General features: G+C 41.2%; 1 protein-coding gene across 1 annotated transcript in view; it reads left to right on the forward strand.

Moving 5' to 3' along the window:
• LOC124596088 overlaps positions 1–20,609 on the forward strand; it is a 147,553-nt gene that overhangs the window by 118,384 nt on the left and 8,560 nt on the right. The window contains exon 6 of the mRNA XM_047135082.1: positions 2,268–2,392. Within this exon, the coding sequence (XP_046991038.1) occupies positions 2,268–2,392 (125 nt within the window). The remainder of the gene's footprint in view (positions 1–2,267; positions 2,393–20,609) is intronic.

The raw sequence follows: 20,609 nt of genomic DNA on the forward strand, positions 1-20,609 counted from the left end.
TGCCTTTACAAGTACGACACAACATGTGGTTCATGCACGATGGAGCTCCTGCACATTTCAGTCAAAGTGTTCGTACGCTTCTCAACAACAGATTCGGTGGCCGATGGATTGGTAGAGGCGGACCAATTCCATGGCCTCCACGCTCTCCTGACCTCAACCCTCTTGACTTTCATTTATGGGGGCATTTGAAAGCTCTTGTCTACGCAACCCCGGTACAAATGTAGAGACTCTTCGTTCTCGTATTGTGGACGGCTGTGATATAATACGCCATTCTCCACGGCTGCATCAGCGCATCAGGGATTCCATGCGACGGAGGGTGGATGCATGTATCCTCGCTAACGGAGGACATTTTAAACATGTCCTGTAACAAAGTGTTTGAAGTCACGCTGGTACGTTCTGTTTCTGTGTGTTTCCATTCCATGATTAATGTGATTTGAAGAGAAGTAATAAAATGTCTTCTAATAATTTCCGGGTATGCAGCCGGATCCCGTCGACATTCTGCCACGATATTTCAGCCCAGAGACGTCCGGCCATCATCAGGTGAGTACACAACTACTGAAGAGCCCAGGTGCAGTCGCGGTATTTATGCCGAATCTCGCGCATGCGAAATGTACTGGTATCCTACAGCGCATGCGTCAGGTGTTGACATGCGCGACATGGCCGAGTTGTACGTGCTGCCCTCGGTGGTGGGAAAATTTCAGTCACAACAAGTAATAAAATGAGCTCTAACATGGAAACTAAGCATTTCCGGACACATGTCCACATAACATATTTTCTTCCTTTGTGTGTGAGGAGTGTTTCCTGAAAGTTTGGCCATACCTTTTTGTAACACCCTGTATGTAACAGTGACTTAAGTCATCAATAATATATTCTCCTCAAATATCTAGAACAGAAAGCCAACGCTGGTGTAATTTTTCGGTCCCGCGACTGTAGAAATCACGTGCTTTTGAGGCGAAAAATTCGTCGAGCCATGATCGGAGCGCATTTTCATCCATAAAGGAAGTTATTTCAAGGTTGTTCCATAGAGAGCGTAAATGGTGAAAATGTGAGCGTCCCGGATCAGGTGAATGAGGCGGGTGCGGAATGGTTTCCTAATCCATTTCCTGTACAGTGTTTCTTCTCAGTCTAGCAGAATGCGGGCGAGCGTTGTCGTCGAGTGCCACACTTCACGCAGTCTTCGTTCCGTTGTTCTCGGACCTGCGTCTACAAGACGTCTCAGTTGTTGGCAATAAATGTCCGCAGTGATGGCTACACTTCGGGGATGCAATTCGTATGCACCACACAGTCACTGTTCCACCAGATGCATAACATTATCTTCTGTGGATACGCACAGCTCTTTGTTCGGGGCGTTGCTGCCTTTTTTGAGTTCAACGATCCTTTATTTTCCTTACGTTAACATGAAGACACAGGATAGGAAGGGTTGGTGTTGTTCACGATCCAATTGACGACGGGCAAGCAAAGACCCACATAAGACTACCTTCTGATTTTTGTGATTCTGACTTAGAGGATGCTGTGCCTGTACAGCCGCTTTTTGACCCTTCCCCGCTGCATCCAAATGTCGCACGATGGCAGAATGATCACGGTTCATCAGATTTGACAGTTTTCAAGTATACTGACGTGGATCATTGTGGATTAACGCATTTAAACGATTTTCATTGAACCCCGAAGGTCTTCCTCAATGTGGGGAGTCACTAATGTCAAAAAGATCCTCTTAAAATGAGAGAACCATTTTCTTGCCGTGCCCTGTCCAATTTCATGATCCCCATACACGACGCAAATGTTCTGGCTACCTCCGCTGCTGTCGCACCTCAACTGAACTCAAACAGAAAAATATGTCGGAAACGTTCCGATTTCTCCATTTGGCACTCAATTTTCTACCGTCCACACCTCCACTCACTATCTACAAATGACAAAATGCCAATGTGCAAACTCAAATAGCAACAGTGTACTAAAAACAGAAAGTGACAATCGGTAAATAAACCCATAGCAATCGGAATACTAACATGTAAAACAAAAACGCTACGAACTTATGCACCAACCTAATAACTGCAGCTGTTTCACAAGGAAAAGGTGGGTCAGCACCCTGTTAGATGGTAGAATGTACGGGAAAATCAGAGAGTACCTTCTAAATAACGAAACAGAATACCTAAAGATATAGCAACGCCTCGATCAATTTCGCATCTGGAAGACTGTTTATGAAAGACGAGATGTTGCAGTGTGTGTTGACATGATTCCAGTAATCTAAAGGTTTATTTTCTTTATTCCAGAGCCGGAGATTTTGGGGGAGCGTACCAGATCCGTTGTGGATGGTGACTCCGTCAGCCTGATGTGTGTCCTCGACCCCATTCCTACATCGGAGGTCAACATCGAGTGGACGCGAAATGCTGGAGATGTGGGTTGCTTTAACAACGCCTTCTTCCGCTGTGTGACCTTTGGATGGTGGAAATAGGAAAATGAACTAAGTTTAACGTTGATGTCTCCACAACAATGAGATCGCTACAGGTGCTATACTACACTGAGGCTACAAAAGTCATCGGATAACAAGAAGCACATATACGGATGGCGGTAGTGTCGTGTCAGCTAGGTATAAAAGGGCAGTGCATTGGCGTAGCTGCCATTTGCACTCAGGTGATTCATTTGAAAAGATTTCCAGCGTTATTATGGCCGCACGACGGGAATTAACTGACTATGAACGCTGAATGGTAGTTGGAACTAAATAGATGGGGCATTCCAGTTCGGAAACGGTTGGAGAATTCACTATGCCGAGATCCACAGCATCAAGAGCGTGCCGAGAATACCAAATTTCAGGCATTAGCTCTCACCACTGACAACAAAATGGCCAACGACTTTCACTTAACGACCGAGAGCAGCGGCGTTCGCGTAGAGTTGTTAGTGCTAACAGACAAGCAATACTGCGTGAAGTGATCACAGACATTATTGTGGGACCTATGACGAACATATCCGTTAGAACAGTATGGCGAAATACGGCTTTAACGGGCTATGGCAGCACAAGACAAACGCGAGTGTCTTTGCTGACAGCACGACATCGCCTGCAACGCCTATCCTCGGTTCGTGTCTACATCGGTTGGATCCTAGACGACTGAAAAACCGTGCCCTGATCAGATGAGTCCCGATTTCAGTTGGTAACAGTTGATGGTAGAGTTCTAGAGTGGCACAGAACCCATGAAGCCAACAACCTATGTTGTCGACAAGGCACCCTGAAATCTGGTCGTATCTCCATAGTGGTGCCGCCTATGTTTACATTGTATGGACTGTGTCCGCCACTGAACCGATCATTGACTGTAAATGGTTATGATCGGCTCGTTGGAGACCATTTGCTGCCATTCATGGACTTCATGTTCTCAAACAGCGATAAAATGTTTATGGATGACAATGTGTCATGTCACTAGGCTACAGTTGTTCGCGATTGGTTTGAAGAATTCGAGAGAATGAGCTAGCCACCTAGATCGTACAACATGAATTCCTTCGAATATTTATGGGAAATAATCTGGAGGTCAGTTCGTGCACAAAATCTTGCATTGGCAACTCTTTCCCAGTTATAGACGGTTTTACAGACATGATGGCTCAATATTTCTGCAGCGGACTTCCAGCGACTTGTTGAGTCCATGCTACATCGAGTTGCTGCACTACGCCGGGAAAAAGGAGATCCCACACGATGTTACGAGGTGTACCATGACTTTTGTCACCACATTGTGTAAACGGCTGAATTTGAGAAGGATGGGGCTAGAAACTGGTTGTCGACTTGTCGATTGGAATCATCCCAGAATAACCCAATAGTGACTTGCACTCATGGTCACAAATTAAGGATAGTTGCAGAATGTGGTGCCACACAACGTGGCACTACACAAAATTGGCGCTAATAGCATAGGTACATAGCGAATACACACGACACAGATTTGTAATTCCACGGTATTGTTGATAAGTTGAGAAAACCGTCCAGAACCATATGTGCTACAAAATACCACTGTTTCCTGTGCATGTACCCCGACATCAATATGGGATATGATCACCATGCACAAGTACACAGGCCGCATAACGGGTTCGCATACCCTGGATCAGGTGGTCGAGTATCTGCTGGGGTATAGCCTCCCATTTTTGCACCACTGCCTTTCGGAGCTCCTGAAATGTCGTAGGGGTTTGAAGACGTGCAGCGATACGTCGACCGAGAGCATCCCAGACTTGCTCGATGGGGTTTAGGTCTGGAGAACAGGCAGGCCACTCCATTCACCTAATATCTTATGTTTCAAGGTACTCCTCCACGATGGCAGCTCGGTGGGGCCGTGCGTTATCATCCATCAGGAGGAAGGTGGGACCCACTGCACCACTGAAAAGGCGGACATACTGGTGCAAAATGACGTGCCGATACAACTGACCTGTTACAGTTCCTCTGTCGAAGACCTGCAGGGGTGTACGTTCTCCAATTATAATCCCGCCCCACACCATCAAACCACGACCTCCATACAGGTCCCTTTCAAGGATATTGAGGGGTTGGTATCTGGTTCTTGGTTCACGCCAAATGAAAACCCGACGAGAATCACTGTTCAGACTATACCTTGACTCGTCTGTGAACATAACCTGGGAGCACTGTTCCAATAACCAAGTACTCTGTTCTTAACACCAGGCTTTACGAACTCACCTCTGACCAAAGGTCAGTGGAATGCACCTTGCAGGTCTCTGGGTGAATAAACCATGTCTGATCAGTCGACTGTAGACTGTGTGTCTGGAGACAAGTGTTCCAGTGGCTGCGGTAAGGTCCAGAGCAAGGCTACCTGCAGTACTCCGTGGCCGTCTGCGGGCACTGATGGTGAGATATCGGTCTTCTTGTGGTGTTGTACGCTGTGGACGTCCCGTACTGCAGCGCCTGGACACGTTTCCTGTCTGCTGGAATCGTTGCCATAATCCTGAGATCACGCTTTGTGGCACACGGAGGGCCCGTGCTATGACCTGCAGTGTTTGACCAGCCTCCAGTCGCCCTGGTATTCTACCCCACATAACGTCATAAATGTGTGTTCTTTGAGCCATTTTCAACACATAGTCTGGGCACTTACTCGGTGCACTGTACACCGACATTCACCAACACACCTCTGCGAATGTGGACTGCTGCCAGAGCCACCGTGCGACGACCGCGGGTCAAATGCACCGTATGGTCATAGCCCGAGGTGATTTAAACCCGCCAACCGCCCACCAGGGCGTTGTTTCACCATGTATCAGCATTATCCTTAATTTCTGAGCATGAGTGTAGTAACTCAGTGGAAAACAGGATCTGCTCGGCTAGATGGGTAATCGAATAAAGAGGATGGGAGTGGCGTTGGATTGCGATGCCTTAAAGGGCTGACTGGGTTTCTAAATTTCCTGAAACTGAAGCATGTCGCGTAACGGAAATTTCGAAGAGAGAATTGTTTCCTGTTATGCCCAAAGTAAACGACAGCGGTTCGAAAGTAAATAATTCCTCACGTCACTTATAATAAATGAACAAACAGTAACTTGCTGTTCAGCCCTTGGTACAGATGAAATAAATGACACAAGATGTGCGAAAACCAGCTGGACAGATTATCGAGCGATGTGGCCATGCGGTTCAGGCTACGAAATCGTATTCATGAGGAGTAACGTTCAAATCCCTGTCCGGCCATGCAGATTTAGTTTTTCGGGGGCTACACTTAATGGTCCTACCTTAGTGTTCTTTTGGTTCCGTTAGAAAGGCTACATGCAGTTTCTCGCTCCATTTTTCTGCAATGTGCACTTGTGTTGTGTCTATATGGACTTCGTCGTTATTTGGGCGTTGAACTTTAATCTGCCTTCCATTTTAGTCTGTGTAAACTTTGGATGTGTAGTCGTTACACAAAAGATTTGCTTTTGAGTTATTACTGAAAGAATATTTTGCGTCGGTGTCTCAAAAGTTAAATGGTAGAATATGAATCCAAAGATCGGTCGTTCTGTTCGTCCTACGATTCTGATCTTTCACTTACCACTTGTTACACCTCTTTCTTGAGGTATAAAACGCCATTTGCCTGTATACTTCTATATATATCCCGTGTACAATCTACATTTTGGCTTTCACCCCGTTATCGAGTACGATGCTAAAAGCAAGGCTGTGCAAATAGTATGACAGAAAGTACAAAACTGAAAAATTAAAAAAAAAAATTAGATGCAAGCTGATATAAAATTACGAGATACGCGCGTACATCTGAGACCATTAACGTATTTTCCTCTGTACTGTGCAGGATGGTATGTTATCTTACGCCATTATTGAGTACAAAGCTAAAAGCAAAACATGCAAATGATAGGTCATAAGGTAAAAGTATTAGATGTAAGTTGGTATACAGTTACGAGAGATGCACTTACTTCTTAGACCATTAACGTCATTTTACTGTGTTCTGTGCAGGATGACATAAATTCAGTTCAACAAGTTTGTTTAACATTGATATAAATGGTACAAAATTTACACCTTGTGCGAATGCAGCACATTATCGTACAAGCACATAATATCTGGGAAAATCAATCCAAAGCAGGTAAACACAAGACTATCACTATGAAAATGATGTCAAAGAATGTAGACTCTAGAAAATCTGATACATTAAAATGTAGAAGTACCACATATATAAGCCTGCTAGAGTCAGGTGTCATTGGACCATATGTGATTGCCTTTTGAGGCGGCACTGTGAATCTTCATCTTTGTATTTATATGTAAACTTGAGATCATTAATAATAAGAAATATATATATGTAAGGAACAAACGAAATAAAAACAAAATTCAATTAATCACACTTAACGATACAGCGAGCGCCAGTAATAATATAAAAAAGCGACATTCGTATAAATTGGGGGAGGGGGGGTGGGAAAGGTGAGAAAAAGAAACAGGGGAATATATTGTTATGCGAAGGTGGAATAAGATTAAGAAAAAGAAGGTGAAGAGTGTGATTGGATATGATCTGATGACACCTAACTCTAGTAATCTTATATCTGCCTTATAGAGTCTACATTCTTTGACATCACTCTTATAGTTCCATCTTAAAGGTATATGCTAGTCATGTGTTTACCTGCTTTGGGCTGATATTCCCAGGCATGCTGTGTTTGTACGATAATATGCTGCATTCCTATAAGACGTTAATTTTGTACCATGTGTAACATGTAAAGCCCATTGTTGAACTGTATATATGTCATCCTGCACATTACACAGCAGAATGATGTTAATAGTCCAAGATGTAAGTGCATATCTCGTAGTTTTATATCAGCTTGTATCTAATATATATGTATATGTTTTACAATATTTTTGCTTTTAGCATTGTACTGGATAATGGGGTGCAAGCTGAAATCTATGTTGCACACAAGAAATATACAATTAAATAGCGGTATATTACTTTAAAAAATGATGTATGACTGTGGCTCAGCACCATCGGAAGCTTATAATGTCATAAATGAAAAACTGCTCTATTGTTCGAAGTTCACTTCAAACTTTAGATATGGCTGTCATTCGATTGTTAAGGGGAGTTAGAACGGAAACTTTTTTCACATTGTCGGATTTTTATCTCATTATAAAATTTGCAATTTTCCGAATAAAATGATATATACAGTATATCACTTGTAAACTCACATGGGAATTATTATTTTTTTAAATATAATGTACACCAGTTGAAAATGTTAAAATTTTTACGTGCATTACTTCAAAATCTAATAAAATCGGTAATTTTTTATATAGAAGGCTGTGGATTTCTGTGTTATAAAGGTTAAATTACGTGTTCGTAGTGATAGCACTGTCTAAAACATCATCGTATAGTTTCATAGTATAAACACGCGTAATAACGTTTTTCCGAGAAAAAGTGTCGAAATGATTGGTAAATCTTCAAATAGCAAAGTATGAAACCAAAACGAAATGTTTTCAAGAAATGTGGGTTTCTTGACAATAGATTTTCGAATAAACGGAAACATTGTGTTCAACATGTGTTGTGTGAAGTTACAGACAACGAAATACATGCAAACTTGTCAGTATCTAGAGAAACAACTATTAGTGCTTCTAAGATTAAAATAAAACGTTGTGATACAGTTTTCTAAAAATGAAAGTGATGTAAATTGTAGGTTAGGTTATTTTCTGATAGATTTACACATCCTAACAAGGGTGTTAGGTGAATGTGTGTGTTGTAAAGTATGTGGAGGGCCAGTTAGTTTACATGAAGGCAATGAGGTATCAAATGGACTACCCAGGAAAGTTATCATTAATTGTACCACTTGTAAAAATAATCATTTATTTTGGAATTCTGCTAAGTATAAAGATAATTATTTTTAAGTAAATGTTAGGTGGTTTTATGGATTGAGAGCTATTGGCAAAGGACACACTGCAGCAGAAACAATGTGTGCCGTGATGAATATGCGACGCCCACCTTGTAAAATCGACAAGTTGCAGGATTTGTTGGAGCTGCTGTGGAATCTATTGCATGTGAGTCAACGAAGGGTGCTGCAAACGAAGCTGTTGAAATAAATGATGGTGTGACTGACATACCAGTAGCTTTTGATGGCATTTGGCAGAAGCGTAGCTACAGTCCTAGGAATTCTGTTGCTACAGTGACCAATGTTGATACTGGAAAGGTAACAGATTTTAACCAAACACTGTTATAAGTGTAAATCAGGGAATGAAGAAAGGCATATCTGTGACAGAAATTATGAAGGAACAAGTGGTGGTATGGAGACCACTGCACCTATTGAAATTTTTGGTCGATCTGAGAACGAAAGGGGAGTGTGTCGCACTAAGTTCTTTGCTGATGGAGACTCAAATGCATATAACAGTGTAGTAACCACTCAGCCTTATGGTGAGAAGATTATCACAAAACTGGAATGTGTTGGTCATTTTCAGAAGAGCTTGGACACCAGGTTGAGGAAGTTGAAACAATGTTTGAGAGACATGAAACCTTCTGATGTTAAAACCATAAGAGGTAGGCTGACAGACAAAATGATTGATGAACTACAGCAGTATTATGGGATGGTCATTAGAAATAATACTGAGGATTTATTGAAACTGAAGCAGGCAGTTTGGGCTACCTTCTTCCACAGACTATGATGAAAAACCAGTACACCACCTTTTGTCCTCCTGGACGTCATTCATGGTGCAATTACCATAATGTCCAATACTCAAACAGTTCATACAGCCATAAAAATTCCATTCCAGCAGCAGTCATGGGTATCATAAAACCTGTGTACAGAGATCTGGCAAATCATGAATTACTGAAGAAATGTCTGCATGGTCAGACTCAAAACCCCAATGAGTACTTTAATAATCTTATGTGTACTCGCTTACCAAAAAATGGTTTTGTTGGAATGAAAACAGTAAAGTGGGAGGTCAGTGAAGCTCTTTTAGCTTTCAATGATGGCAACATTGGCAGGGTGAAAGTGCTACAGCATATGTGAATTAATACTGGAGCAAACTGCATCAGAGAACTTGAACGGATGGACAAGGTTCGCATTGATAAAGCAGAGTATGCAGTACAGTTGGCCACTAAGGAGTTCACAAAGAAGAAAAGAAGAAAAATAAAAAAATAAGCATATATTAAGTGAGTTACAGTCTTCTGAAACTTTAGAAGCCGTTCCTGAAAATTTACATTTTCTGTTGTATTTTTTCCTAAATCTCAGAAACCACTTCCAGTACAGTATTCAAATTTTCAGGGAATAATAACATAATATCCTGAGTCTACTGAACTAAAAGAAGAACATAATGTTATGTATAATTAAAATTATTTAGGATAACGTACAAAAAAGTACACAAAAATTTAACTGCGTAGTTAAAAAATTGCATTTCCGAAAGCAGTGGCTTAAATGCAATTATTGTTGTTCAATGGACTGAGAACGTACAGTTTAATGCCCTGCAAAAGTTTCATGTCAGTGGCTACAGTGGTTCCTGAAATACAGAGAAGCCAAGTCACTAGATTTAACAGTGTCGGTATAGGACGTTCCAACTCCCCTTGAAGTCAATTCAATGGTTGGAGGAAGACGAGAGCGTACCATGTCAGTAGTAGAGTAAGATACTTTCTAGCCCATTTTCAGTGCGTACGTATGCACTGGAGCGTGCTGAGTACTATAACTAAGACATCTGATGGAGAGGGGAGCATACATGCAGTGGTAGGAGAGTGAAAAAAATGCTTTTTAGCAGCTATCTGACACGGTTTTCCCAGCAAAAATTCTAAATTCTGACTTGTCAGTAAATATGATCTATTTCTCTGTCTCTGTCTCTCTCTCTCTCTCTCTCTCTCTCTCTCTCTCACTCTCTCACACACACAATGTATGTCAAGTGTCACAATGTTATTTCCACATTTAAAATGTCCTATTTTTAGCAGAATTTTGTAAGGATACTGACAATACTGGTGCACTTCACAGAATTTTCACTTGTAAAACGTTTATTATTTATTTATTTATCAAATTACGTGTATCAGTAATGAAGTAACTTACAGCTTAACCTCTTCACGGCTGCCAGGGCTGCTCAGCCGGTTACTGGGGGCAAGTGTAATGTGCATCTCGCTGGTGTACTGTTAACTCAGCCCGACCACCACAGCAGGCTATGGCCACTGTAGGCTAAATGCATATTACAGTGTGCACAGAACCACTCTCCACTAACATTATTTATAAAATCAGTATCATATTGTACGATCACTGTCGTTACAGTTTCTGATAACCACAAATGAGTGCTTCAGTACTAATTCAAGCTTTCTGGTATGAGTTTATCCCAGGGTGAGGAAAATTTATTTTAGAAAAGAGATAAGATCATTTTTATTTGTGCTTGCAAAATTCAGAAACTTGAGATTTACGCTACCAACATACACTGAAACGCCAAAGAAACTGGAATAGGCACACGTATTCAAATACACAGATATGCACTTGTTAGATCGGTTGCAGATGCTACAATGGCACGTCATCAAGATGTGAGTGAGTTTGAACGTGGTGTTATAGTCGGTGCACGAGAGATGGGACACAGCATCTCAGAGGAAGCGATGAAGTGGGGATTTTCCCATTACGCCCATTTCGTGAGTGTACCCTGAATATCAGGAATCCGGTAAAAATCAGATCTCCGGCGTCGCTACGGCCGGGGAAAGATCTTGCAAGGACGGGACCAATGACGGCTAAAGAGAATCGTTTAACGTGACAAAAGTGCAACCTTTCCGCAAATTGCTGCACTTTTCAATGCTGGGTCATCGCAAAAGTGTCAGCGTTGTATTGTTGATGACTGGAAACATGTTGCCTGGTCGGACTAGTCCCGCTTAAAATTGAAAGCAGCGGATGGACGTGTACGAGTATGGAGACAAGCTCACGAACCCATGGACCCTGAATGTCAGCAGGGGACTGTTCAAGCAGGTGGACGCTCAGTAATGGTATGGGACGTGTGCAGTTTGAGTGTTTGAGTGATATGGGACGCCTGATACGCCTAGATACGACTCTGACAGGTGACACGTGCGTAAGCATCCTGTCTGACCACCTGAATCCGTTTTTTTTTTTTTTTTTTTTTTCATCAGTTTACTGACTGGTTTGATGCGGCCCGCCACGAAATCCTTTTCTGTGCTAACCTCTTCATCTCAGAGTAGCACTTGCAACCTACGTCCTCAATTATTTGCTTGACGTATTCCAATCTCTGCCTTCCTCTACAGTTTTTGCCCTCTACAGCTCCCTCTAGTACCATGGAAGTCATTCCCTCATGTCTTAGCAGATGTCGTATCATCCTGTCCCTTCTCCTTATCAGTGTTTTCCACATATTCCTTTCCTCTCCGATTCTGTGTAGAACCTCCTCATACCTTACCTTATCAGTCCACCTAATTTTCAACATTCGTCTATAGCACCACTGCATTTAACAGTGGAATTCCTGTTGCACTCTTAATGTTACCACCGTTGCTTTTAATGTCACCAAAGGTTGTTTTGACTTTCCTGTATGCTGAGCCTGTCCTTCCGAGAATCATATCTTTTTCGATATCTTCACATTTTTCCTGCAGCCATTTCGTCTTAGCTTCCCTGCACTTCCTATTTATTTCATTCCTCAGCGACTTGTATTTCTGTATTCCTGATTTTCCCGGAACATGTTTGTACTTCCTCCTTTCATCAATCAGCTGAAGTATTTCTTCTGTTACCCATGGTTTCTTCACAGGTATCTTCTTTGTACTTATGTTTTCCTTCCCAAATTCTGTGATGGCCCTTTTTAGAGATGTCCATTCCTCTTCAACTATACTGCCTACTGCGCTATTCCTTATTGCTGTATCTATAGCGTTAGAGAACTTCAAACGTATCTCGTCATTCCTTAGTACTTCCGTATCCCACTTCTTTGCGTATTGATTCTTCGTGACTAATGTCTTGAACTTCAGCCTACTCTTCATCACTACTATATTGTGATCTGAGTCTATATCTGCTCCTGGGTACGCCTTACAATCCAGTATCTGATTTCGGAATCTCTGTCTGACCATGATGTAATCTAATTGAAATCTTCCCGTATCTCCCGGCCTTTTCCAAGTATACCTCCTCCTCTTGTGATTCTTGAACAGGGTACTCGCTATTACTAGCTGAAACTTGTTACAGAACTCAATTAGTCTTTCTCCTCTTTCATTCCTTGTCCCAGGCCCATATTCTCCTGTAACTTTTTCTTCTACTCCTTCCCTGACAACTGCATTCCAGTCGCCCATGACTATTAGATTTTCGTCCCCCTTTACATTCTGCATTACCCTTTCAATATCCTCATACACTTCTCTATCTGTTCATCTTCAGCTTGCGACGTCGGCATGTATACCTGAACTATCGTTGTCGGCGTTGGTCTGCTGTCGATTTTGATTAGAACAACACAGTCACTGAACTGTTCACAGTAACACACCCTCTGCCCTACCTTCCTATTCATAACGAATCCTACACCTGTTATACCATTTTCTGCTGCTGTTGATATTACCCGATACTCATCTGACCAGAAATCCTTGTCTTTCTTCCACTTCACTTCACTGATCCCTACTACATCTAGATTGAGCCTTTGCATTTCCCTTTTCAGATTTTCTAGTTTCCCTACCACGTTCAAGCTTCTGACATTCCACGCCCCAACTCGTAGAACGTTATCCTTTCGTAGATCATTCAATCTTTTTCTCATGGTAACCTCCCCCTTGACAGTCCCCTCCCGGAGATCCGAATGGGGGACTACTCCGGAATCTTTTGCCAATGGAGAGATCATCATGAGACTTCTTCAATTACAGGCCACATGTCCTGTGGATACACGTTACGTGTCTTTAATGCAGAGGTTTCCATTGCCTTCTGCATCCTCATGTCGTTGATCATTGCTGATTCTTCCGCCTTTAGGGGCAATTTCCCACCCCTAGGACAAGAGAGTGCCCTGAACCTCTATCCGCTCCTCCGCCCTCTTTGACAAGGCCGTTGGCAGGATGAGGCTGACTTCTTATGCCGGAAGTCTTCGGCCGCCAATGCTGATGATTTATCAAAATTTAGGCAGTGGCATGGATCGAACCCGGGACCGAAGACGTTTTGGTTATGAATCAAAGACGCTACCCCTTTTTTTTGTCTCATTTTGTTCGCTTTTGTTCGTTGCATCTGCTCGGGGCGGACGTCGTAAGACATCCGTTTAAGTTCGTCATTGATCGATTAGCTCAGTTTTTTTTATTACAGAGGGCTGCTAACCCTCTGACCGAGCACGCTGAGCTACCGTGCCGGCAGCCCTAGACCACGGTGTTATCCATTGTGAATTACAACGGACTTGGGCAATTACAGTAGGACAATGCGACACCCCACACGTCCAGAATTGCTACATTGTGGCTCTAGGAACACTCTTCTAAGCTTAAACACTCCGCTGGCCTTTAAACACCCCAGACATTAATAGTATTGAGCATATCTGGGATGCTTCGCAATGTGCTGTTCAGAAGCGATTTCCACCCTTTCGTACTCTTACGGATTTATGGACAGCCCTGCAGGATTCATGGTGTTACTTACCTCCAGTACTACTTCAGACGTTAGTCGAGTGCATTCCAAGTTGTGTTGCGGCACTTCTGCGTGCTCGCGAGGCCCTGCACGATATTGGGCTGGTGTACCAGTTTCTTTGGCTCTTTAGCTTATATGTCTATAAACTGTTAAAATTTATGCCTATAGCCCCTTAATATTTCATTAACATCCGAAAAATACGTTCCAGGTTACATAGCTTTCTAGCGAAGGTGCCCAAAACTCGGAGCGTCCTCTGTTCGGTGCATTAGCGAATGTTGCAGAGAAACTGCACAAATTTTACTACAGTTTTCACCTCTTGCGACATCTGATACGTCAGTTGTGTAGTGTATCTCACGCCTTTTCGGATTATACTTACTTGTGTCACACGCACTTTGAAGATAGGCAAGCAAATTACATGTACGTGGCAGTGTGCAGAATTTGCCCTTCTGTACAGCAGTGAGTGTTGCTGAAAAACTGCTAATTTCTTGCTGCACTTTCCGCCTTTTCCAACATTTGATACGTCAGTTCTGCAGGATAGTTCATTCCACTTCAGATGTTCATATAATGTGTACTTTGTAGATTAGGGTATCAAATTACGTTTCTTTGGCTGTACGCAACGTTTGCAGTTCCACGTGGCAGCGAGTGTTGCTACAAAGCTGCACTTATTTTATTGCACTATTCGCCTTTCGCAGAATTTGGTCGGTCAGTTCTGTAGGGTACTTTGTAGATTAGGAAATCGAGTTTTATTTGTTTAGCTGTGCAAGCCGTTTTCTGTTTCAGTCAGCAGTGTGTGTTACAGGTATACTGCATACATCTGTTGCACATTTCTATTTTGTAACATCTGATGTGGCAGTTCATTATGGTAATTCATGCCCTACAGATTATATACATTTGATCTTTTGTCTTGTGTGGGCTGGGAAATAAAATTGTATTTACTAGATTGACTCTTAAGCAGAAAGGAACCAGGGAAAGGTGAAACCTGTAGTGCTTTACAACCTTACAAATAAGAGTAGGTAATGACAGTGTTGAAAGGAATGTTGAAACGCAGTCATCAGCGAGTCACCACTCTGTTGCGAGTTTTACCCGGTCACATGTACAGGCTCACACCAATGTCTTTAGCTGTTAGGCCTTCCCCGTGCCAGGCATAAACGAATGCCCATATCCATCTGGACGTTTTAAGTGCCAGGTGCACAAGTACACCAATAGCCATGTGGGTGTTCCACCTACCAGTCATACATGTGTGACCATAGCTGTAGAAGGATTAACCTACACTTGGCTACGAGAAAAGGTTTATCGTTGTGTTACACTTCCTGTAAGGCACAATGATGCCACAAATTAAATATTTTCACATCTAAATTATTTGTTTTATTATTCTATAACTGTAAAAAAGGCACTCTGTAGACAGCCACATTATGTTCACAAAAACTAGCCCCAATGCAACTTCCCCATACAGTGCCGTTTTACAGTTGGTTAAAGACAAGCATTAAATAAAGCCACAACAAACTTCCCCATATGTTGCCATTTTAAATTCAGTTGCAGATAACCATCAAATGAAATTGTAACAATTTGTCTCACATACCATCATTTTGCTTTCACTCATAGATAAACGTCAAACAAAATTGTAACAGACTGTCCCATATGCCACCATTTTATACTTGATTACAGATAATCATAAAACAAAACTGTAACATAACCAAATACAATATATTGATGTATGGGGCAATTTGTTACAATTTAGTTGTTGCTTCAAATGTGGTTCAAACATTAAAGTTCTGTCATTGAGACGTGTACTTTAAGTTAAATCAGTAGTACCAACAAAAAAAAATAATACCGACAGTTTTTTGATTTTAAAAAAATTGGTACATATATTAAAGTATTTCCGTTGCCAAGTCCACTCGAACCTGTAAGCTAGATCACTAGTGCCACATGAGTTTTGTACTGTTTTAGAAGAAATCTTTACACAGTTTGATTTCTTATTTTGGTGCAAAAAATTGAATTTTTATAGATCTGACTTTCATCTGTGTAGAGCCTTAACAACCATTCTTTTTGACATAGTCAAACTAAGTAGCCAGCACATTTATCCAGGTGTAAAGTATTGTAGCAGTTGCTTTCTGAAGTTATATTTGTATACTGCGGTTTAAGTAAACCACTGTGTTAAAGACCTCTTCAAAACACATCAATTTAGTATGGTTAGTTGTGCTAAAATTTCAGAAAAGTGTAACGTTGGTGGATAATCATGCTATACATATTGGTATTATTTATTGGTTGATTGTTGAGATACAGTCTCTGAACTGTTTTAGAGAGCCTTGGCTCTCTAGTTCCGATTCCTAAATCCTGCAGCTTTCTTCAAACTTTCGTTCTTGTACAACAGTAACCCATTGCCCCAGATAGGTCCAAGAGCAAAAGTAATTAACATGATTTATATTAAGTAGTCGAAAAAGTCAATTATATTTTTCTAGTGTACAACATGGTGAATTATCTTTTTCCCCCTAAAATGGTGCTTAGTCAGGTTATGACACTTCATATTTGTACCACCAATAACACAGCCTCATTTAGGCTTGGGAGGAACTGTTAACTAATACTGCTTTAATATGTTATTTTTGGCAAACGTTTTTTGTACAGCTATAGAAAAATAATTTCTTTGTTTGGAACTGTCAACTATCACAGACTTTCCTTCTTAGCATATCTTATCCAATATGTGTTTTGCACTCTTATTGAACAATAATACAAACGATTGTTGTGTAAATTTTAAGTTTAGGGCTTCAAGGTGCCTAGCACCAAGTATGGTACAAAATCAAACTTTGTTCATTAACAAAAAAAATTTGTGCTCCATGTATTTAGATATTTATTTATTTACATAGTTTTCGCCCAGATTGGAGCACTAAAATCAAACATAACACAACAGAGTCTACAATGATTAAGTTTAGATCTTAGCAGTCAGCAATTTTTTCGTTTCCCAAATTTTCTTCATTCGCTGCGATCTGGTTGCTCGTTCTTCTGCAGATATGACATACTTCTTCCGTTCTGATGGTGTGAATGTTAGCCGTGTGTATTTGTTCTTCAGAAGCAGTTCCTCTGCGCTTTGTTGAATTTGGTGTTTTGTGATGGTCAGTGTATCCAGATCACTTTGTACTTATTTAAACCCGATGTTTTTGGTTTTACTGTTCCAGAAGTAGTAAAAAAGCTGCTTCGGGATTCCAGTATTTGGTAGGCGAGATATGTGGCCGAAAAATGCAATCCTTCTTTTCCGCATTTTATCTATAATGGATTCACTTTCTTTATACACTACTGAATTGGGCGAAAGTCTCCACTGCCCATTTACTTGGTGTTTCTTACTGATAATTGTTCGGAGTATTCTTCTACCAACTTTCTGCAGTTTGTCAGTTGCTGCTTGAGTATCTAGTCTGAATAGTGTTTCACTTGCGTATGTTGCTTCCTGTTTAACGACGGAGGAGTAATGTCGAAATTTAGCATTCATTGAGAGAGCTCGTTTTTTGTAAGTTGGCCATGTGGTTCTCTGCGCTCGCTGAAGTTTTAATGTTCTACTATCTATTGATGCTCTTTCATTAACATTCCAGGTAATAATCTCACCAAGATATTTAAACCTTTTTACTACTATAATTTTTTGATCATTATGGAGTATGATATGGGATGTGTCAACTGGGAAGCTGGGCATCATTTCTGTTTTCTCAAACGAAATTTGCAATCCGACCTTTGCCACTAATCGTTCTAGTTGTTCTATCTGAACCGTTGCTTCATCAACATTGTTTGCTAACAGCGCCAAATCATCTGCAAATGCAAGGCAGTTAAGTTGAATCTTTCTTCCAATTTTAACAGATGGTGGGCATATCTTGTTCCATTCACTCGTGATTTTCTCCAGCACACAACTGAACAATAATGGAGACAATCCATCGCCTTGTCGAAGGCGAGTATGAATCTCAAAAGGTTCAGAGAATTCATTTCTGATCATTACTGTAGCTTTAATATTTCGAAGGTTGACTGCAACGAGGTTGACAAGTTTCTGATGTAAACCGAATTCCTTAATAATTGGCAATAGAGAATCACGATGGATACTATCGTAGGCTTTTTTTAAATCGACAAATGTGATCATTAGTTTCTTGTCCCTGACCCTTTGATTTTTCGTTATCCATTTGAGACTAATAATTTGATCAGGACAGCTTCGTCCTGGGCGAAAGCCTCCTTGATATTCGCCTAGTTCACCATCAAGCTTTTCATGAATTCTGAACTACAGAACCTTGGAAAATCTTTTATAAGTAATATCCAGCAGGGATATACTCCCATAATTATTTGGATCCAATCTATCTCCTTTTTCGTGTAATGGATGGATTATTGCAACATTCCATTCCTCTGGTAACTTCTCAGTATTTCAGATGTCATTAACATGTTCGTGTAAGTTCAGAAAAATTTGCACATTTGCGTATTCCCAAAGTTCTGCCTTAGTTGGTTCTCACCTGCTGCTATATAATTCTGAAGTGAGTTAATCGCTGCTTGTATTTCATCTGGCTGTGGTGGTATAACTTTTTCAAAATCGTTTTATTTCTTGGATAGGGGTCAAATTCCAGGTTCCGCACTACGTAATAACTGTTTGAAATATTTCGCCAGTATGATTGAATTGTCATAATTGTTATGTGCTACCTTTCCGTTTGTATCCTTCATCATAAGAGTAGGTGGAGTGTATTTCGACTGGTACTGTCTGAATGTCTGATAGTAATCTCTTGTCTTGTAGCGATTGAAAGCATCCTCGATAGATTTTAGCGAATCCTTATGAAATTGCCTTTTGACCCTTCTAATTTCTTTGGTGGTTGATCGTCTAGCATTTATTAATTCCTCCCTGGAGCTTCAGTTCATTTGTTGGTCATTTAACCAGACCTTATGTCTACGTTGAATCGCTACATCGCATTCCTCATTCCACCAAGCATGTTTCTTGCGTTTCCGTACAGGAGCTACTTATTCAGCCAAGGCTTTTAATCGATTGACAGACGCTTCTAGATTCCATTCAGATAAATAATAATACAATTTAGATGTGAAAATATTGTAAGTTGCACCAATACTGTCGACGTCTTTCATTTGTTTTGATAAATAATAAAGATATTTTAGACGTGGAAAAGACGTTGTGCCACATAATATTACGAATATATGTTTGGGTGTGTTGCTGATGGACATAACACGGATGCAGAAATCTCACCCTTGTGACATCATGCTTCTGGTGCTTAGCACAGAACAGTACATATATCTGCGCCAATAAAACCGGAAAACACGTAATGGCCCTTTCCATGGGGGTTAAGAAATAGGACTTATTGTCAGTTGCGTCTGCTGAGTGTAGGTGACTTCAGTAATTGTGTGTAAACTGTGGCGTGCGTATATGGATGAGAGTAGAAAGAAGATGAACTTGATGCTGAACATAAAGTACAAGTCTTAAATAATACCAAGAGGACCACCAACCGCATCATCTTCAACTGTGTCTGAATGACCTCACTCCATCAGACACTGTGACTAGGTTTGGAATGCAGTCCAGGACATTAGATTTGTGAACAGAAACTTTATGCAGCCAGATGTCCTCCTCTTGCGGCCAAAATAGTTCCTTCCAGCATCGGGATTTGACTATATCCAATTTGGTGGCCACCAGACACAATACATTGGGAATCTTGTACTTCGCCAAAATCTATGTTTTGATGACTTATCCAAAGCCTTCTACAGATTTTACATCAGGCGGGAAGGAAAAGTCGTGTGATTTGTATTCACATTGTTGGAGATACCTTGCTGAATGAATAGATATGGGAATATCTGTTACATGGTATAATCACGGGTAAGATAACTTTTTTTCTGTAGCGGCTACCAGAAGAATTAGTTTAGTCATTGGAAGTTCGAAAAACCTCATCTGGTCAAAAGTATTTGAACGCACCTATGTAATACGGAATTGTCCACTAGAGGTCACATGATGTAGAACCGACAGTATAAGGGGAGATGGATAAGATTGTTTCAGCAGTAAAGAAACAGTAACAGAAGAATGTGTTGATCGCAAGAGATCAGTGACTTCGAACATGGACAGATCACTGGAAATCTCCTGACCAACATATCCATCAGGGACATTTTAACCCTTCTAAAGCTGCCCAGTTTGAATGTTGGTGTGACTGCAAAGTGGGAGAGCGGAGGAACAACCACAGCTAATCAAGACCAGGGAGACCTCATATGCCGACAGACAGCGAATGTCGAACGTAACGGATGGTGGTTCGCATGAAATCAAGGAGTGCTCCAAGTCAGCCACACTTTTCTGAAGTCAGTGCTAAGCAAAGCTTGTGGTGGCGTAAAAAGCGACGGTACTAGACTACTAGACAGTGGATGAGTAGAAGCAAATTGAGTTTGTAGTGATGAATCACGCTATACTCTTTGGCAGTCCGATGGGAGGACTTGAGTTTCGCAAATGCCTGTAGAACGTTACCTACTGTCATGAGCAGTGCCAACCGTGAAGTAAAGAGTAATGAGGGTGTTTTTCGTGGTTAGGGTGTGGTCCTCTTTTTGCGCTTAAGAAAGCGCCAAATACAGACGAATATGAATACATTTTACAGCATTATGTACTACTGTACAATAGAGGAACAATTGGGAGACGATGATTGATTGCATCGGAATGAAAATGCACT

Source organism: Schistocerca americana, chromosome 2, assembly GCF_021461395.2.
Source record: "Schistocerca americana isolate TAMUIC-IGC-003095 chromosome 2, iqSchAmer2.1, whole genome shotgun sequence".
Lineage (NCBI taxonomy): Eukaryota > Metazoa > Arthropoda > Insecta > Orthoptera > Acrididae > Schistocerca > Schistocerca americana.